This window comes from Trachurus japonicus, chromosome 21 (assembly GCF_045865225.1).
Source record: "Trachurus japonicus isolate A0001 chromosome 21, Traja_1.0".
NCBI lineage: Eukaryota > Metazoa > Chordata > Actinopteri > Carangiformes > Carangidae > Trachurus > Trachurus japonicus.
The window spans coordinates 35,548,733-35,564,318 of record NC_140927.1 but is presented as its reverse complement, the minus strand read 5'-3'; the positions used below and the strand labels follow the sequence as shown (position 1 = coordinate 35,564,318).

The 15,586-nt window shown below is 43.3% G+C and overlaps 1 protein-coding gene across 1 annotated transcript in view; it reads right to left on the bottom strand.

Annotated features, from left to right (window-relative positions):
- Positions 1–4,890: 4,890 nt before the first annotated feature.
- ccdc141 (coiled-coil domain containing 141) overlaps positions 4,891–15,586 on the bottom strand; it is a 45,721-nt gene continuing 35,025 nt past the window's right edge. Inside the window, exons 24-30 of the mRNA XM_085766176.1 lie at positions 14,201–14,313; positions 13,582–13,767; positions 12,932–13,089; positions 11,547–11,775; positions 10,447–10,781; positions 7,572–9,743; positions 4,891–5,409 (exon numbers count right to left, since the gene is read on the bottom strand). Coding sequence (XP_085622302.1) covers positions 5,142–5,409; positions 7,572–9,743; positions 10,447–10,781; positions 11,547–11,775; positions 12,932–13,089; positions 13,582–13,767; positions 14,201–14,313 — 3,461 coding nt within the window. The 3' untranslated portion in view covers positions 4,891–5,141. The remainder of the gene's footprint in view (positions 5,410–7,571; positions 9,744–10,446; positions 10,782–11,546; positions 11,776–12,931; positions 13,090–13,581; positions 13,768–14,200; positions 14,314–15,586) is intronic.

Below are 15,586 nucleotides of genomic sequence, written 5' to 3'. Positions count from 1 at the left end.
GTGAGGCCCTTATCCATCACCCCGAGACCCAACTCTGTGGGAGCATGGGAAAGCCAAGTGGCCCCCCGGGGCCCCCTGGGGCCCCTAGAGCAACGGGACCAAAATATTCTGATAGAGGACTCTCTGATATACAACATATTTATATTTCATGATGATAACTTAAAGCGTGTATGTTTTGTTGAGAAAAAGCAGGAATGGCTGGATTCACTTTGATGTTTGACCCCTGTGACCTTTGACACTTACCAATTGGCTTTATGCACAGCTCCCCTACTTCCTGTTCGTACACCAGCTCCTTTAGCTAAAAATTCAGCCTGATAGGCCAAAGCATCTGGAAGCTATTAAAGAATTGCTGTTGAAACATTTCTCCTTTAATAAGAGGTCAGAGAAAGGAGCATTGCTTTTTGGCTATTTGTGACCCTTCTGAATCTCACAGAGCTCTGAATCTTTGCACACACAATCTACTAGACATTCTGGACCACATTTTAAAATCTCAGCTTCCTGCATCAAAGTCTTGGTGTTTTATTCAAAGAAACGGGGTCAAAAAGGTCACAGATCAGCGACCTTTGACACCTGTGAAGGTCGCACGGGTTTGAAATTGCACATGGTGGATGGCCTTAGGCCCCGGACAAATACATGAAACTTTCAGCCTTATAACCCCAAGGATGTAGACGTTATTAGACAAAAGGCTTCTAAATCTAGGCTTTGAAGGCCGAGAAACGAGCCTGGACGGTCAGCTGTGACCCTTCTGGAGGTCCGACAGGTCTGAAATTCTACAGAAACTTTGTCCCTAGTGCTCTGAACAACCTATCAAAATCTCAGCTTCCTGCATCAAAGTCTTAGTGATTTATTCAAGGAAACAGGGTCAAAAAGGTTCAATTTAACACTAATCAGTTACCTCTGACCCTTGAATTCATAATAATGTTTTTTCAGATAAAAAAATAAAATTTCACTCATTGAATTAAAAATTACAATAAATGTGATGTGATGTGGACCAGAAAGATGCTGGTGAAAATTATGAAAAAAAAGAAAAAAAGAAAGAAGTCAAGCCAACTTTTATGCACTTTATTGTTGAATTTTAACAATATAGCACCATTTTTTTATTCAATGTTGAAAACAAACAAGATGTTAAGACCTTTTAGTTACTAAGAAAATAATATAAGCTCAATTTGTTTTATTTTTTCATTTGCTGGTAACAGCAAGCTCAACCAATCAGACACGTTGTGAAATAGGTGCACCAGAGAACTGCTGCTGCAGACGTGATTCAGGTTCACGTACTGTGCTGAATGTGGCGCTCTGTCACTCACTGCTTGGTGTACTGCATGCACAGAGCTGTGTAGCGTCATGTTAAGGACTCGCGTTCACTGTGTAGTAATAAAAAAATAGAAAATTTTTTTAAAAAAAGGAAAGGGGACGTAGAGTGTACAGTACAGATATTCGCGGGAGATTTTTTTTTTTTTTTTCACCGTCCCTTACAGAGAGGGGGGCGGGGGCGGGGGGGGGGACGACTGTAACGTCTGAACGAATTTTTTGAACGACTCATTTTAAGGAACTGATTCTAGTGATTCAGTACAGTGCCGATCCCATCACTAGAAGGATGAATGAATGAGTGAGTCCCGACTATGACGGCTCCTCCGCTGCTCTCCCTCCGTGATCAGCAACGATCGATCACTCAGACAGGTGATCTGATTGGTTCAGAACACCACGGGTTCACGTGAACACTACATGCGAGCTGAGTGACCGGGGATGTCCCATTTCTCCACACTTGGCTCAGTGCGCTTGGTTACGCACACACTTTGGTGACGTTTTGCCGGCGGAACGTATATTTGCATATAGTGTTCAAGCATGGATTAAGTGGCCAAGCGTGTGGGGGGAGATTTAAAAGCAATCGGGACACACTTGACAAGTGCAGCCTGTGCCGTTGCGCACAGCACACTAGCACAACTACTACACACACACACACAGCAACAGTTTTAATAAACAGTGCTGCTGGATCACAGTCTCATCTACTCCTAAAGTGTCTCTATGCGCAAGATTCAGATCATAAACATGTAAGCCCAACTCCGTAAGTAAATAAAACAAACAAGAAAAATGAAAATATAAAAACATGAACAGAGCATGATGAATATGACATTAAAAAGTCATAATTATGAGATAGAAAGTTAATTTCATTTTATTGAGATTAATTCAATCGCATTTCCTAAACGGGCTTGTGGCTCCCGGTGACGGCGGACTTCACCGTGGTGCATTGTGGGATTTATACTTGGCCAAATACCGCTCGGATGTGGTCTTACCTTCAGTGTGGGTAAAGTGCAAATCAACACGCTGCACTTTCAGTCGTTGGAGAAACGGGACACACTTGCGCACTGACACTAAGAACATGAACGCGCACGCCAAGCGCCCAAGTGTGTAAATGTGATCGAGTGTGCATATTGGGACAGGCCCACCTTCTGCACACACGTCGCTGATAAATATGAGGATTATGGGTAATGTAGTGCTTCTCCGTGATATGACATTGGAAACAAAGCGTGTTTTCTTAAAATAAAGTTGATATTACACAGGGCTTTTGGACTCAGCAGAAGCACATACCTAATGAGTCAGGCATGTGACGATGAGGGACAGTGACCGTTCGTCAGGCTGTTGACGCACTGGGAGTGAGAACGTGTTGATGATACAGTTGTGATATGAGCGTTTCTTCCCACATCAGGTTTATTTCCTCAATACCACTATTCTGCTTTACTCTCTGTATCAATTTGAGGGATGTAGCCTATATTTGGTTAATTTTTACAGTAAATCATATTTGAAAGGTACAGTCTAGAGGAAATATATGGTAGAAATGAAATCCAGCTTAATCATATGGGCTAGTCTTGTGTGGTGGCACCTCTGCAGTTTGGTCTTTTGCTATATTATAATAATAATAACTTTATTTAGGCTATATAGCACCTTTAAAAACACAAGTTTACAAAGTGCTTCACAAAACAATATAAAAGAGACAAGTCACAGATGTTTTGTTGTGCACGGGACATTTCTGGGTGGAGAGTCTGTGTTTTCTCTCCAGCCAGTGACAGAGCTCAGGTGAAGCTCCGTGCAGCAGAGTAGGAGGACTACTAGCCCTGCTAGCTGTCCCGGATGCTCAAGAGCATCCGCGGCTACCACCACTTCCCAGCTCACTACAACCAGAGCCACTACCACAGCCCTCCTCCTAGTTACAGCCGCTGACGGCCGAGTATTGACCATTGGCCCGCCGCCTCACTCGGACTGTTTACTTTTCTTGGCGGCTCTGACTACAGCTACTGCTGCTGCTGCTGCTGTCAGAGGCTACACACGGCTTCCACGATGGTGCATTCAGGTTGCCTCGGAAATGAAATGATCGATTTTACCATGAAATCTACCGATGTAGAAGGCTAGAAGAGATGCATCGCAAATTTAACCATAAATTATGTCCGATGTAGCCTGAATCTACCGGTGCAGTCGCATCGCACACGTTTATATCGGACCACCGATATGAATCGGTGAATCTTCACATCCCTAGTATCTACCATTACAACGTTGTACCGAACTTGTGTGAATGTGCTCTATATGTTTTATGTATTTACCTGCCTGCAATGCAAATTTCCCTTTGGGGACAATAAAGTTGAAGTTGAAGTTGAAGTTTTCTTTATTTACCCGTTGAGTCAAGTGATCATAAAACACACACAACAGAAACAATGTGATTCTACTGAAGTCTGGTCTAAACTGTGAACGAATGACCAGCTGACATTTATTGATCAGGTAAAGAAATAAAAACTCATCACTTTAGATCTTTATTAACATCTCTCTCATCTCCAGTCCTCTGTTCATTTGTAAATACCATTAATATGATAAATGACAACGACTCTCCAACAATACAGAATCTGTGACCTGTGAAATGATTCCACAGAAGCTCATTTCTACCAACGACAGAAAAAAAGATCTTTCATTTCTAATAATAATTTTCATAACTAATAATAATATATAATTTTATTGTAAGAAATTGATTATTATTGAGTCAAAATCTTGACCAAGAGTTATTTGCTATTACAAGATTATATGATGACAGGAAAATTTCACATTTTTGTTTTATTTTATAATTTTTCAAGCAATCTCATGATGTTGCATCTCATCATTGTCAAATAATGTTGACTTAATGTCAAAATATGGATTACCTACGATTGTTTTAACCAGACGAGTCTGTTTTAAAATCTAAATAGTTCCACTTATTATTAATATGATTATTATTTGCTATAACCGACACACAGAAAGAAAAATGTACTAATCTCATTATAAACATTATTGTTTGACCATGTGTATCTTTATTCAAGTTACTTCTTAATTCTCCATTTATGGTTCATGTTTTTTTTTCTGATCTTGACAGAAATGGGCTTCAACTGTAAAAATGGTTTAGCTTGATTGTGCTCTGTCTTTTTTAACTCAAACATATTGATCACTCATTAGAATATAACACCATAACAACAGTGACTTCATGACTTTCCACTCGGTTGCTCGGTCTCTAAACTCCTTAAAATGTTAAAGTGATGCCTTATGTATTTCTTAAGGTGCGTTCACACCGGGCCTTTTATTTTTTTCGCTGTCGCTTGTATCGCTGCTGTAATCATTCGTCAGTTTGGCACAATTCAACAGACTCGGACGACACCAGAACTCCACCGCCATGTCTCTCCGGCACCACCGGGATTACGGCAGCCAATCAGCGTTGAGCGACAAGCAACTGACGACCAGCGAGATGACGTCGACTTGGGATTTCTCATCTCAAGCGATGAGCGAATTCTCGCTCTGTCGCCTGAGCGAATATTCGTTCAATCGCCCGTTTGCATTGACTAAACATGTAAACTCGTCGCCAGCGAAAAAAATAAAAGGCCCGGTGTGAACGCACCTTTACACACTTATATTTTCATTTCATATGTCTCACATAAATACAAATATATCATTCCTACACATCATAATAAGGTTGAACACTGCAAGAAGTGAACGACCAGTGAACTTTGCTGAACTTCAGATGAAGTCTACTGAGAAATATAAAACACAATAAACTCAGAGGTCAGCTACGAGGTTCAGGTCATGGAGCTGTAGGTCAGAGGTCGTTCAGTTCCCACAGTGGGGCGGGGCCATTAGAGTAGGATCAGGTAGAGCAGCCACAGCAGAACACACAGCGTACCAAACCAGGTGTGCCAGTCTGCACTCAGGGCGTCCAACACTTCGGCCACCAGCCACATTTCGCTGCCGCTGCCTTTACCGGCCGTCCGCTGAGAGTCTTGCGCCTCGTTTTTCCCGCCGTGTGAGCTGGACGTCTTTGTGATGAACAGGAAGTGTTTCCCGTCCTCGCAGACCGCCGCTGGGCCCGGGCTGGTGGCTGGTGACACGTCTCCGTCTGTAAACCTGGAGCGACCATGATGACAGGAGATCAGACAGCGCACAGCCTCACTCAGAGCCAGGGGAGGCCTCTGATAAAACACTCACTCATACCCCTGAATGCATCACCAGACACACAACATCTGTGAGTAGAGACGTGATTAGCCTGAAGCGGTGTGTCAGTGCTCAGCGTAAGCTTCACTGTGTATGGTTTCACTGCAAAAACTCAAAATCTTTCCAAGAATATTTGTCTTATTTCTTGTCAAAATGTTTCATCTCTAGTCAAAACTAATCTCTTTCCGCTTAAACTAAGACTCATCACCTAAAAATTAACTTTTTTTTGGATAATTTTCACTTGTTTCAAACACATTTTTATTTGAAATAAGTAGAAAAATCTGCCAGTGAAGGCAAGTTTTTTGAGCTTGTAATAAGAAAGAAAAACTTGCTCCACTATCAGATTTTTCTACTTAATTCAAGTGAAAATATGTTTGAAAAAAGTAAAAAAAGTGCCTAAAAACAAGCTACTTTTTATGTGATGAGTCTTATTTTAAGTATAATGACTAGAAATTAAATTTTTAACAAGAAATAAGACAAATATTCTCGGTAAGATTTTGAGTTTTTGCAGTGTTGTTACAGCGTCATGGATATAAACACACCGTTAGCAAACTCATGTCATTCATTAACTAAATTGGAAGTCAGAAAACAAACAACCAGTGTCTTAGAGTAATGAAATGTAATTATCAAACTGTGATATAGTGTTAACACACATTAAAATGTTACATCACCTCTAAGCCTCATGTAGTTACGTGTATAAAACTACAGAGGACCAGAACAAGGGGGTTCACAGCAACTCCATGGTGCTGAAGGTCTGAGCTCAACTGGGCTTTCATGTGATAAAAGTAAAAAACAACATGTAACAGTGGTGTGTAATGTTGACCTGACACATGGCTCCAAGCATTGAATGCAAAAAAGCGACTGGCATGTAGTTCCCCTTTAAGCTCTATAGCTCTTTAGTGATAGAAAACCACTGAGATGTTCAGGTCATAACCCTTCCATCTGAGCTTAAACGTATGCAGTTGGTCTACAGGATGGTCAGATGTTGAGGAGTTAATTAATTGTGGCACTATAGCTTGTGCTAATTTAGCATTTTCCACCTCTGAGATTGACAGATAAAGGACTTGTGAATCATATCAAGCATTTGTTCCTGAGTCTGACTCAAATTCAAACTCAAATAATTTACTACACAGGGACTTACTGTACATCCAGGGAAAGTTGCAGGTTGAGCCAGCCACCCTGAGCATTCACCTCCAAGTTTAGAAAGCTGTAGGAGGCCTGTCTTTGCCAAATATAGTCCTTGCTTTGCCAAATATAAAATGGAGATGGCGAAGGCAAAGTTAACACGACCTTTAATTTCAGAGTCGTCAGATCATCCTTTAAGTTTCACCACGTGGATGAATATGGGACAAACCTGTATTAACGAGGGTCTTTACTGAAACACAGCTAAAGGTCGATTTGGATCAAAATGTAGTTTTACGTCACTGATGCACAGCAGGCAACAAAAAAGCGTCACTTAAAGGGACAACGAGGAGTTTCTCCATCGGCAGAACGAAAAATTCTGCGACAATAAAAAAGTCTCATAGTAATGTGGATGAATCTACGTTACCCACACTTGTTAATGGGCCCATTTTCAATAAATATATCATTTTGTCTCTATCGTTATTTTGTTATCATTAGTGATGGCGGAAATGCTGGGCGAGCTGACTAGCGTTTCCTTACTTTTGGTTTCGCGGACGCTGCCCGGCGAGTCATGAGAATAACGCAGCTGAATCGCTGTTTATGGTCGAACTACGACGGTATCTGAACCTCTTTGAACCTCTGACTTTAATTCTTGATGAATGAAAACATGAGTCTGTCTTGCGCCAGTCAAAGAATTTCATGAGGGGCGCGCAAGCTCATAAATGTAGTGTGAAAACGCTTCGCTTTTCCAAAACTCCTCGTTGTCCCTGTAACGAGGGTCTTTACTGAAACACAGCTAAAGGTCAATTTGGATCAAAATGTAGGTTTACGTCACCGATGCACAGCAGGCAACAAAAAAGCGTCACTTAAAAAACAAAACTGGTCTACAACTCTACCAAAGACCATTACTGAATTAGCTGGTGTTATTGTGGAGCTGGTTGTATGCTACCCACCAGGTGAGTGTGGGCTCGGGGTGTGCCGTCACCTCCACCTCTAGCGTCACCGGAGAGCCCTCCATGACGGTGGCTCTAGAAATGGGCCGGGTGAAGCAGGGAGGGCCGGGTTTAGAGGCTTTTCCCTGGGGAAGAGACTCTTTAGCCTGGGCCTGGGGAGGAGGAGGAGGAGGAGCAGGAAGGGGAGGCCCTTGGATCTGAGGAGTAAGTCTGATCTCCTCACGGATGGCCACAGGCTGACAAATGTCTGGGTCTTGGTCTGGAGTTAGTAGATGAGGTGGAGAGGAAGGGCGTGTGACATGCGTGTTAGCCTGCTGAGCCAAAGCTTGGGTCTGAGCCTCAGGCGGAGGAGGAGGAAGAGGAGCAGCGGGCTTGGCAGAGTTGCTGGGGGTCATGCCAGGGCCATGCACACACTGCTGGGTAAGGGTGGAGGACAAGGACTCATGGAGGGAGTAGACTGTCTGATGACTCTGATGCTTGCTGCTGGATAAACTGATGTTGTTGACAGCGTTTGGCTCTGGAGGACTGGGGCCATTGCCCCAACTCTGTGTGGACTTAAAAGTGCTGCCCCCCTGTGGTATGCTGCAACAACTGTCTGAGGTGGAGGAGGACTCGCAGTGGACCGATTGTTGGGTAACAGTTGTGGTTGGTGTAAGGTTGTTCACCGAAGACGATTCCTTTGAGGAAGGTACATCCTGATGAAGGCCACTCCTGGATTCTCCTCGGTTGGTGTCCTGTAGACGGTTGTTGTGGCTTCGAGTGGACTCTTTACCCCACGGGCCCAGATGAATCTGTGTTGAGGTCTTACTCTGTGCTAAGGGGCTTCCATGAGGAGAACTGCTGCTCGCTTGTGTCAAAGTGCAACAAGTGTCTGAAAGGGCAGATTGGAGGGAAATGGTCTGGTGGGTCACTGTAGTGTTGCTGGTGAGACCGTCCGTCTCCGTCTGAGGGTTGGAGACAGGCGATGTTTCCTCTCCGTCTTTACCAGGGACAGTTCTGTTGTGAGCAAAAGTAGTTCCACATTTTAGGATCTTATTTTTTTCGGGAGGGGTCTTGTGGTCCATGTGTAGGTCGAGGTCTGGACCATTAAAGGGCTGAGGGCAAAAGCTTGACTTGGGGAAGGTTGGGCACTCCCTGATCTCTGCAGGATGGGCAAAGGGATCAGTCTTTGGTGAAGCTTCACTTCTGGATGTGAGATTTGGGGAGGTTTTACCCTGGGCACCTGCTCTCCTCTGAGACTGGTTGTCCTGACTGTTGTGATCCTTTACGGAGGACTCGCAGTGGACCGATTGTTGAGTAACAGTCATGGTTGGGGTAAGGTTGTTCAACGAAGACAATTCCTTTGAGGAAGGAATATCCTGATGAAGGCCACTCCTGGATTCTCCTTGGTTGGTGTCCTGTAGACGGTTGTTGTGGCTTTGAGTGGACTCTTTACCCCACGGTCCCAGATTCATCTGTGTTGAGGTCTTACTCTGAGCTAAGGGGCTTCCATGGGGAGAACTGCTGCTCGCTTGTGTCAAAGTGCAAGAAGTGTTTGAAAGGGCAGATTGGAGGGAAATGGTCTGGTGGGTCACTGTAGTGTTGCTGGTGAGACCGTCCGCCTGAGGGTTGGAGACAGGCGATGTTTCCTCTCCGTCTTTACCAGGGACAGTTCTGTTGTGAGCAAAAGTAGTTCCACATTTTAGGATCTTATTTTTTTCAGGAGGGGTCTTGTGGTCCATGTATAGGTTGAGGTCTGGACCATTAAAGGGCTGAGGGCAAAAGCTTGACTTGGGAAGGGTGGGGCACTCCCTGATCTCTGCAGGATGGGCAAAGGGATCAGTCTCTGGTAAAGTTTCACTTCTGGATGTAAGATTTGGGGAGGTTTTACCCTGGGCACCTGTTTTCCTCTGAGACTGGTTGTTCTGACTGTTGTGATCATATACAGGCTCAGATTTTGAGGGGGTCTTCTTGTCGGGGATGTCATTGTCCTTGTCTGTACTCTCGTGGACTGGGAATGGTCTGGAGGCTATGTTTGGTTTAGGGCTGTCCAGAGAGGGGTCAGCTGAGGGGGAGATGTTGGCTCTGCTGGTTCCTTGGGTCTTAAGGATGGTGCACACAGTGCTGGTGAGGAGGCTTGGAGCAGGAGCTGCAAACGGACTCTGGACAATCAATGTGGACTCTGATCTGAACCTGTCAAACAAACAAAGGAACAAAATCTTAAATCTGGTTACTCTGGGGGATCAGTGGACTGCATGTCATATCGAGTGCTGCGTGAAAGTTTGCTTGAAACCCTCCAAACATGGTGCCTGTGATTGTGGCCAAACAATTAATTTTGGACTCATCTGTCCAGAGAACGGACTTCCAGAAGGCCTCTGGTTTGTCCAAGTGATCTCTGAAAAAGGCAAAAAACAGACAACTTTGTCTGCAGCTCTCTGGAGGTAATGTGTGGGTCGGCCTTTACCTGATTCATTCTTCTTCTGGTGCTTCTTGGTGAAACTTTTGATGGCCGTCCATCTCTAGGGAGAGTTGTGGTGATGCTGAGAGTCCTCAATGTGTAAATTATTTGTCTTACAGATCTTACAAAACCTTTCCTGAGGATGTCTCAGGAAATCACTCAAATCTATTACCTACTTGACTTGACCAACTCAGCTGTGGTTCACTTGCTTTTGCATATACTCTGATTCCATGTTTCTGCTTGCTACTCACACAGTCCCCTCAAACCAAGGATATGGAATTGATAAATATGATGATAAAATAAGAAAATCATGTTAAAAAAAACAGAAAAATCTAAACTACTCAAGGGGTTCACAAACTTTCAAGCAGCACTGTATATCACGCTGTAGCTCGTTACAATGTGGACAGGACTGTTGCTGTTTCCTGAGATAAAACAGACCTGGCGCTGCTGTGGTGAGTGGTGGGGGGAGATGGATCAGCTTCCGTGTGACCGGACTCTCTCTGTACTGCACCAGAGCCTGTACCGGTCCTGCTGTGATCTGACTGGACATGGGACTGTCGGCTGTACTGGTTGATGTGGACGCTGTGGGAACTGAAACAAAAGCCCTCTTCTATGTCCGACTGGAGCATACCGGACTCTGGGGTCTCTGCCAGCGGTGGCAAGGAAATGTCATCAGGTGACACACACTCATATTCGTCATTCGACAACGAGTCCTCTGTCATTGCGTCGTCTTGTTGTAGTTCTGGCTCTGACAGGCCTCCAGCTGATATATCCTGGGTACAAAGGACAGAGTATTAGACTATAAAGGAGTAAGGACGTTTGTACACTAGAACTTTCTTCTGCATCTTTATATCTTCTTATATATATCTTATAGCTTTAATTGTTTGATTTATAGCATTTTAATAATATGTGGTGAATTCCCGTTTCAAAGTCAAAGCCAATCAGATGACAGCATGTCCCTAATAAAGCAGCGGCTTGTTGATTTGACTCCTGACTGAGATTATCCTTTGTTGCATGTCCCTTATTCGTTCTCCCTGTTCCCTGTTTATCTCTACTGTCCTATCCGCATTAGGGTGAAATGCCGAGTCCTTTAAGGATGTGATTTAAGGCTATGTTTATACAGAAACGATCTGAACAGAAAATGCAAAAATGGCGTTTCTCACTTTTTATTCCGCGTTTAGACGAGCGCTTTTGTGGGGAAATCTGCGTGCATACGGTGACACGGTGAACGTTTGTGGAACTTGATGTTGTATGCATGCCAGGCACCTGCATAGAACCTTCCTTCTAGTTCTCTGTTCAGTAAAACTGTCTACAAGGTGCAGTCATATGGGATTAACAGTCTAAAAACCATACTAGGATCATTAGGAAGTCGTACATAAAGAAAGACTTTAGTTTTTCAGTCATCGACAGTTCATAGTTGTGTCTGTAGAGTTCTGTATCATCAGCATAGAGACGGAGTTAAAGCAGTGTTGTTGAAATATGTAACACAGTAGAGAAACTGATCGTTAGGAATACCACATATGCTACATAACCTCTACCTGCTGTCCTGTTGCCTGCGTCTCCCTCTTCTGAATCTCCCTCTGGATGTCGGACGACATCAGGCCAATCACAGCAGCAGGAGGCGTGGCCTGAGGCTCGGTGGAGACGGACTGCAGGTGGCTGTGGATGGCGTGGATCTGTCTGTTGGGCTCCACCACTGAGCAAGAGAGGCTGAATGTGTGGCTGGAGCAGTAAGAGGAGCTCTCACTGTTTGACTGCTGTCTGTGGCTGGAGGAGATTTTGGATTAAAATCATGTTTCCAGGGAATAAGGTTCAGATTTCTCTAAGTATCTGAACGTCTGTCACATGGACTGTTGTATGATTTACTCAACATTATCATTGTCCCCAGAGGATGAATCAAAGTTTTGTCTAGCGCCACCATGAGGAACTGTTTGGTTAAAAGAATGGATCTTAAAGGAGACATATTATGGAAATATTACTCTCTGAAGGATCTTTAACATTTATCTGGGTGATTGTCCTCAGGCCCCAAAATGTGAGAATCAACAATAACTCAGTGATGTTCAGGCTCCTGAGGTTGAAATCCATGTGGTTTTACCAGCTGTTCCCTCAGGTGTCTGACAATGATGTCATTAGGTTTCTAATTAGCATAATCCCACCCCTACCTGTGAGTACAGGTACCTGTAGAGGGGGCGGGACCTGGTGAACAGTGGCTCATTTGCATTTAAAGGGACAGACACTGAAACCAGAGAGAGCTGTGATCCTTGGGGGATTTGGACTGAAGCATATCACAAACATGACCTTAAGAACCTGGGAACTATTTTAATTGGTGGAAAAGGGGCAGATTATGTCTCCTTTAAAGGGACAACGAGGAGTTTTGGAAAAGCGAAGCGTTTTCACACTACATTTATGAGCCTCCGCACCGTGAAATTATTTGACCGGCGCAAGACAGACTCATGTTTTCATTCATCAAGAATTAAAGTCAGAGGTTGGAAGACGATCACATACCGTCGTAGTTCCCACCATAAACGGAGATTTGGCGGCGTTATTCTCATGACTCGCCACGAAACCGAAAGTAAGGAAACGCTGGTCGGCTCGCCCAGCATTTCCACCACCACTAATAATAACAAAATAACGATAGAGACAAAATGATATATTTATCGAAAATGGGCCCATTAACAAGTGTGGGTAGTGTGGATTCATCCACATTAATATGAGACTTTTTTATTGTCGCGGAATTTTTCGTTCTGCCGATGGAGAAACTCCTCGCTGTCCATTTAAGAACCTGGGAACTGTTGTAATTTGTCGAAAAGGGGCAGATTATGTCTCCTTGCAGGTTTTTAAGGTCATGATTGATGGTAGTTGTTTCTCCAGCTGGTGTTCATCCTCTGGGGAGCAGGAGGACCAGCACCTTCACCCAGTGTACCTGTTCTCCGAGCTGGCCCCCGGTCTGTCGGCCTCCTGACTCCGGCTCTTCTGCAGCGGAGGTTTCCCATGGACCACAGCTTGCCTCTTCACGGGAACCTCCTTCCCATCATGCTCGGCGGTCAGCTCGGGGGTGTGGCCTGTCTCCTTCAGCTCGCACTGGAAGCACGAGACAGATTTTTTAGTTTAGTAACTTAACTCATTGAGTGCCGTGCTCCTTTCCAAAGTTTTAATCAAGTGTACCGGCAATTTAGACCATTTTTGATCTATTTTTATTTTTTATAGAGCCACACTGTATTCTATATTATTGCCACCAACACATACTGTGGCTCATTTGAAAGGTGAAACTTTCTGCTTCAAATGGCCACAAACCGTTTGTTTCTACGTGCCTCTGTTCCTGAGAAAAGTCAAGCTAAACGTGGCTGGGTTTCACCAAAATCCCTGCTTTTTTTCTAGAAAAGGAGATAGAGCGTCTTTTATGAAAGGTGCTAAAAAAGAGAAGCAAAAAACGTAAAATTACGTTTTTGGCACTCAACGCATGGGAACAAAAAATGAGAAATTACGTGGTTGGCACTCAATGAGTTAAGTTTTTATTTCTCTAAAGAAATATAATCAGAATGCAAACCTCATGTGATTATTTATAATAGTTACCATGTCAGCGACTTCCTGTGATCTGCGATTATCCATCCGCTCCCTCTTTTTCCTCTTTCTGTTTTCCTTCAACTTCTTTTCTTTCTCTTCATCCTTGTCTTCCGTCTCGCTCTCTCTCCTCTGCTCCATCTCTCTCTCTTCCTTCTCTTTCTCTCTGTCGTTCTGCTGCTGTTTGAGACTCTCCAGCTGAAAACAACAGTGACACATCATTCACACAACGTTTAAGATGAATAGAAAACTTCAACTGGTTTATTTTCTCCTAACACTGAATCAAAATCTACTGTAGAAGGTTTCAGATCAATAAATAATAAATAAATAAATGTATATATAATTCTGAAATATAATAAAGGAAACAGATTTATGATGAGGGAGTTAAGATATTTCAAAATCAGCATAAAAGTACAAAAAGACAGAAGACAGTTTATAGTCAGTTTAGAGATCTTTAAAGATCTTTATAAAGTCAAGTGAAATTAAATTGTTCAAAATGTGCAAAGTCATAGATTTCTGAATAAACATCATTAATATAGACTTTTTTAAGTGTCTAAACATCATTAATAAAGACTTTTTTAATTGTCTAATTTCTAAGATAATCAGGTGTGTGCATGTTTTGTGTGTTGACCTTCAGTTTGGCCTCCAGCTCCATCAGCCCGTCACTCAGCTCTCTGATGGACGCCACCATCTCTGAGTGTTTATTGACCGTCCTCTCTATGTACCGCCGCCCCTCCTCAGCACCTGACACACACAAACATGAGCGTCAGGTCGTCTGAAAACATATTTACTGTCTAATACTCATGTGTTTGGTGACTCCGTCACATTCACATTCACATTCACATTCATGTGACACCTTTATCACAGCTGAGGAGCATCAGTAGCTTCAGTGCTGTAGAAGCCTGAGAGTAAATGTTAAAAGAATAGTTCACCCAAAATTCAAATGTCCCTCATTATCTTCTCCCCCTCATGTGGACTATTAAGGGCTGGGAGAAGTTTCAGAGTCCTCCGTGGCTTCTCTGAGTTACAGGGGGTCTCGGCGTAGCAGAGCATGTCCATATGACGGTTGCAAATGGACACCAACTGTCTTCGTAACAAAAAGACACACCAAAAAACATCCAAATACCTCCATGCTGCTCGTATGTAATGTCCGTCTTGTATTGAAGCCCCGAAATGCGAAATTGTTACGGAAAAAATTAAATAAGTCTATTTTTCAAGCTTGTTTGTAGCGGAAGCTCCTCTTCCTCGGCCGGCGCAAATCTCGCAAGATTTGGACGCATTTCGGGGCTTCAATACAAGACAGACATTACATACGAGCACTATGGAGGTATTTGGATGTTTTTTGGTGTGTCTTTTTGTTACGAAGACAGTTGGTATAATTTCAATTTTGAGTGAACTATCCCTTTAAGTGCTACGTCTATTTATAAGTGTAAGGAGATTATATTAAGGAGGTTCTCCTGACGTGCAGAGTAAGGGCTCATTGGACATTTTAGGGTTTTAGATGAGGAGGTGCTGCTCTGGGAAGATTCAGTCATTCATTCCACCATCAAGGAATGCATAAATTCCACCGTTTTGACGGCACATGTATAAAGGTGCTGTGGTGGTACCAGCTTGAAAATTGGAATGAGTCGACTCCATCGGTCAACCGACAAGTTGACCACTTTAAATTTCAAGATGACTGCAATTTTTCAAGAATCCGTCGCTGCGGGAAGCACTCGTTTTACATGGTAGCATAAGCGCCCTAGCTCATTAAAGCTACAGTTGGTAAGCTGACAGAAGTGAAAGTAAACACAGGTCCCTTTATGAACCTCTGGAGTCAACTCATTCCAATTTTCAAGCTGGTACCACCACAGCACCTTTATATATACATGCTGTCAAAACGGTGGAATTTATGCAAATTTATGCACATTTGCTCATGTTAACAAAGAATTTCAAAAAACTTGCAATACATTTTTTGTCCGTCGTAATGTAAGTAATCAACTCAGTAATTTTCATGGAGATATCTAAAGGTTAAAAA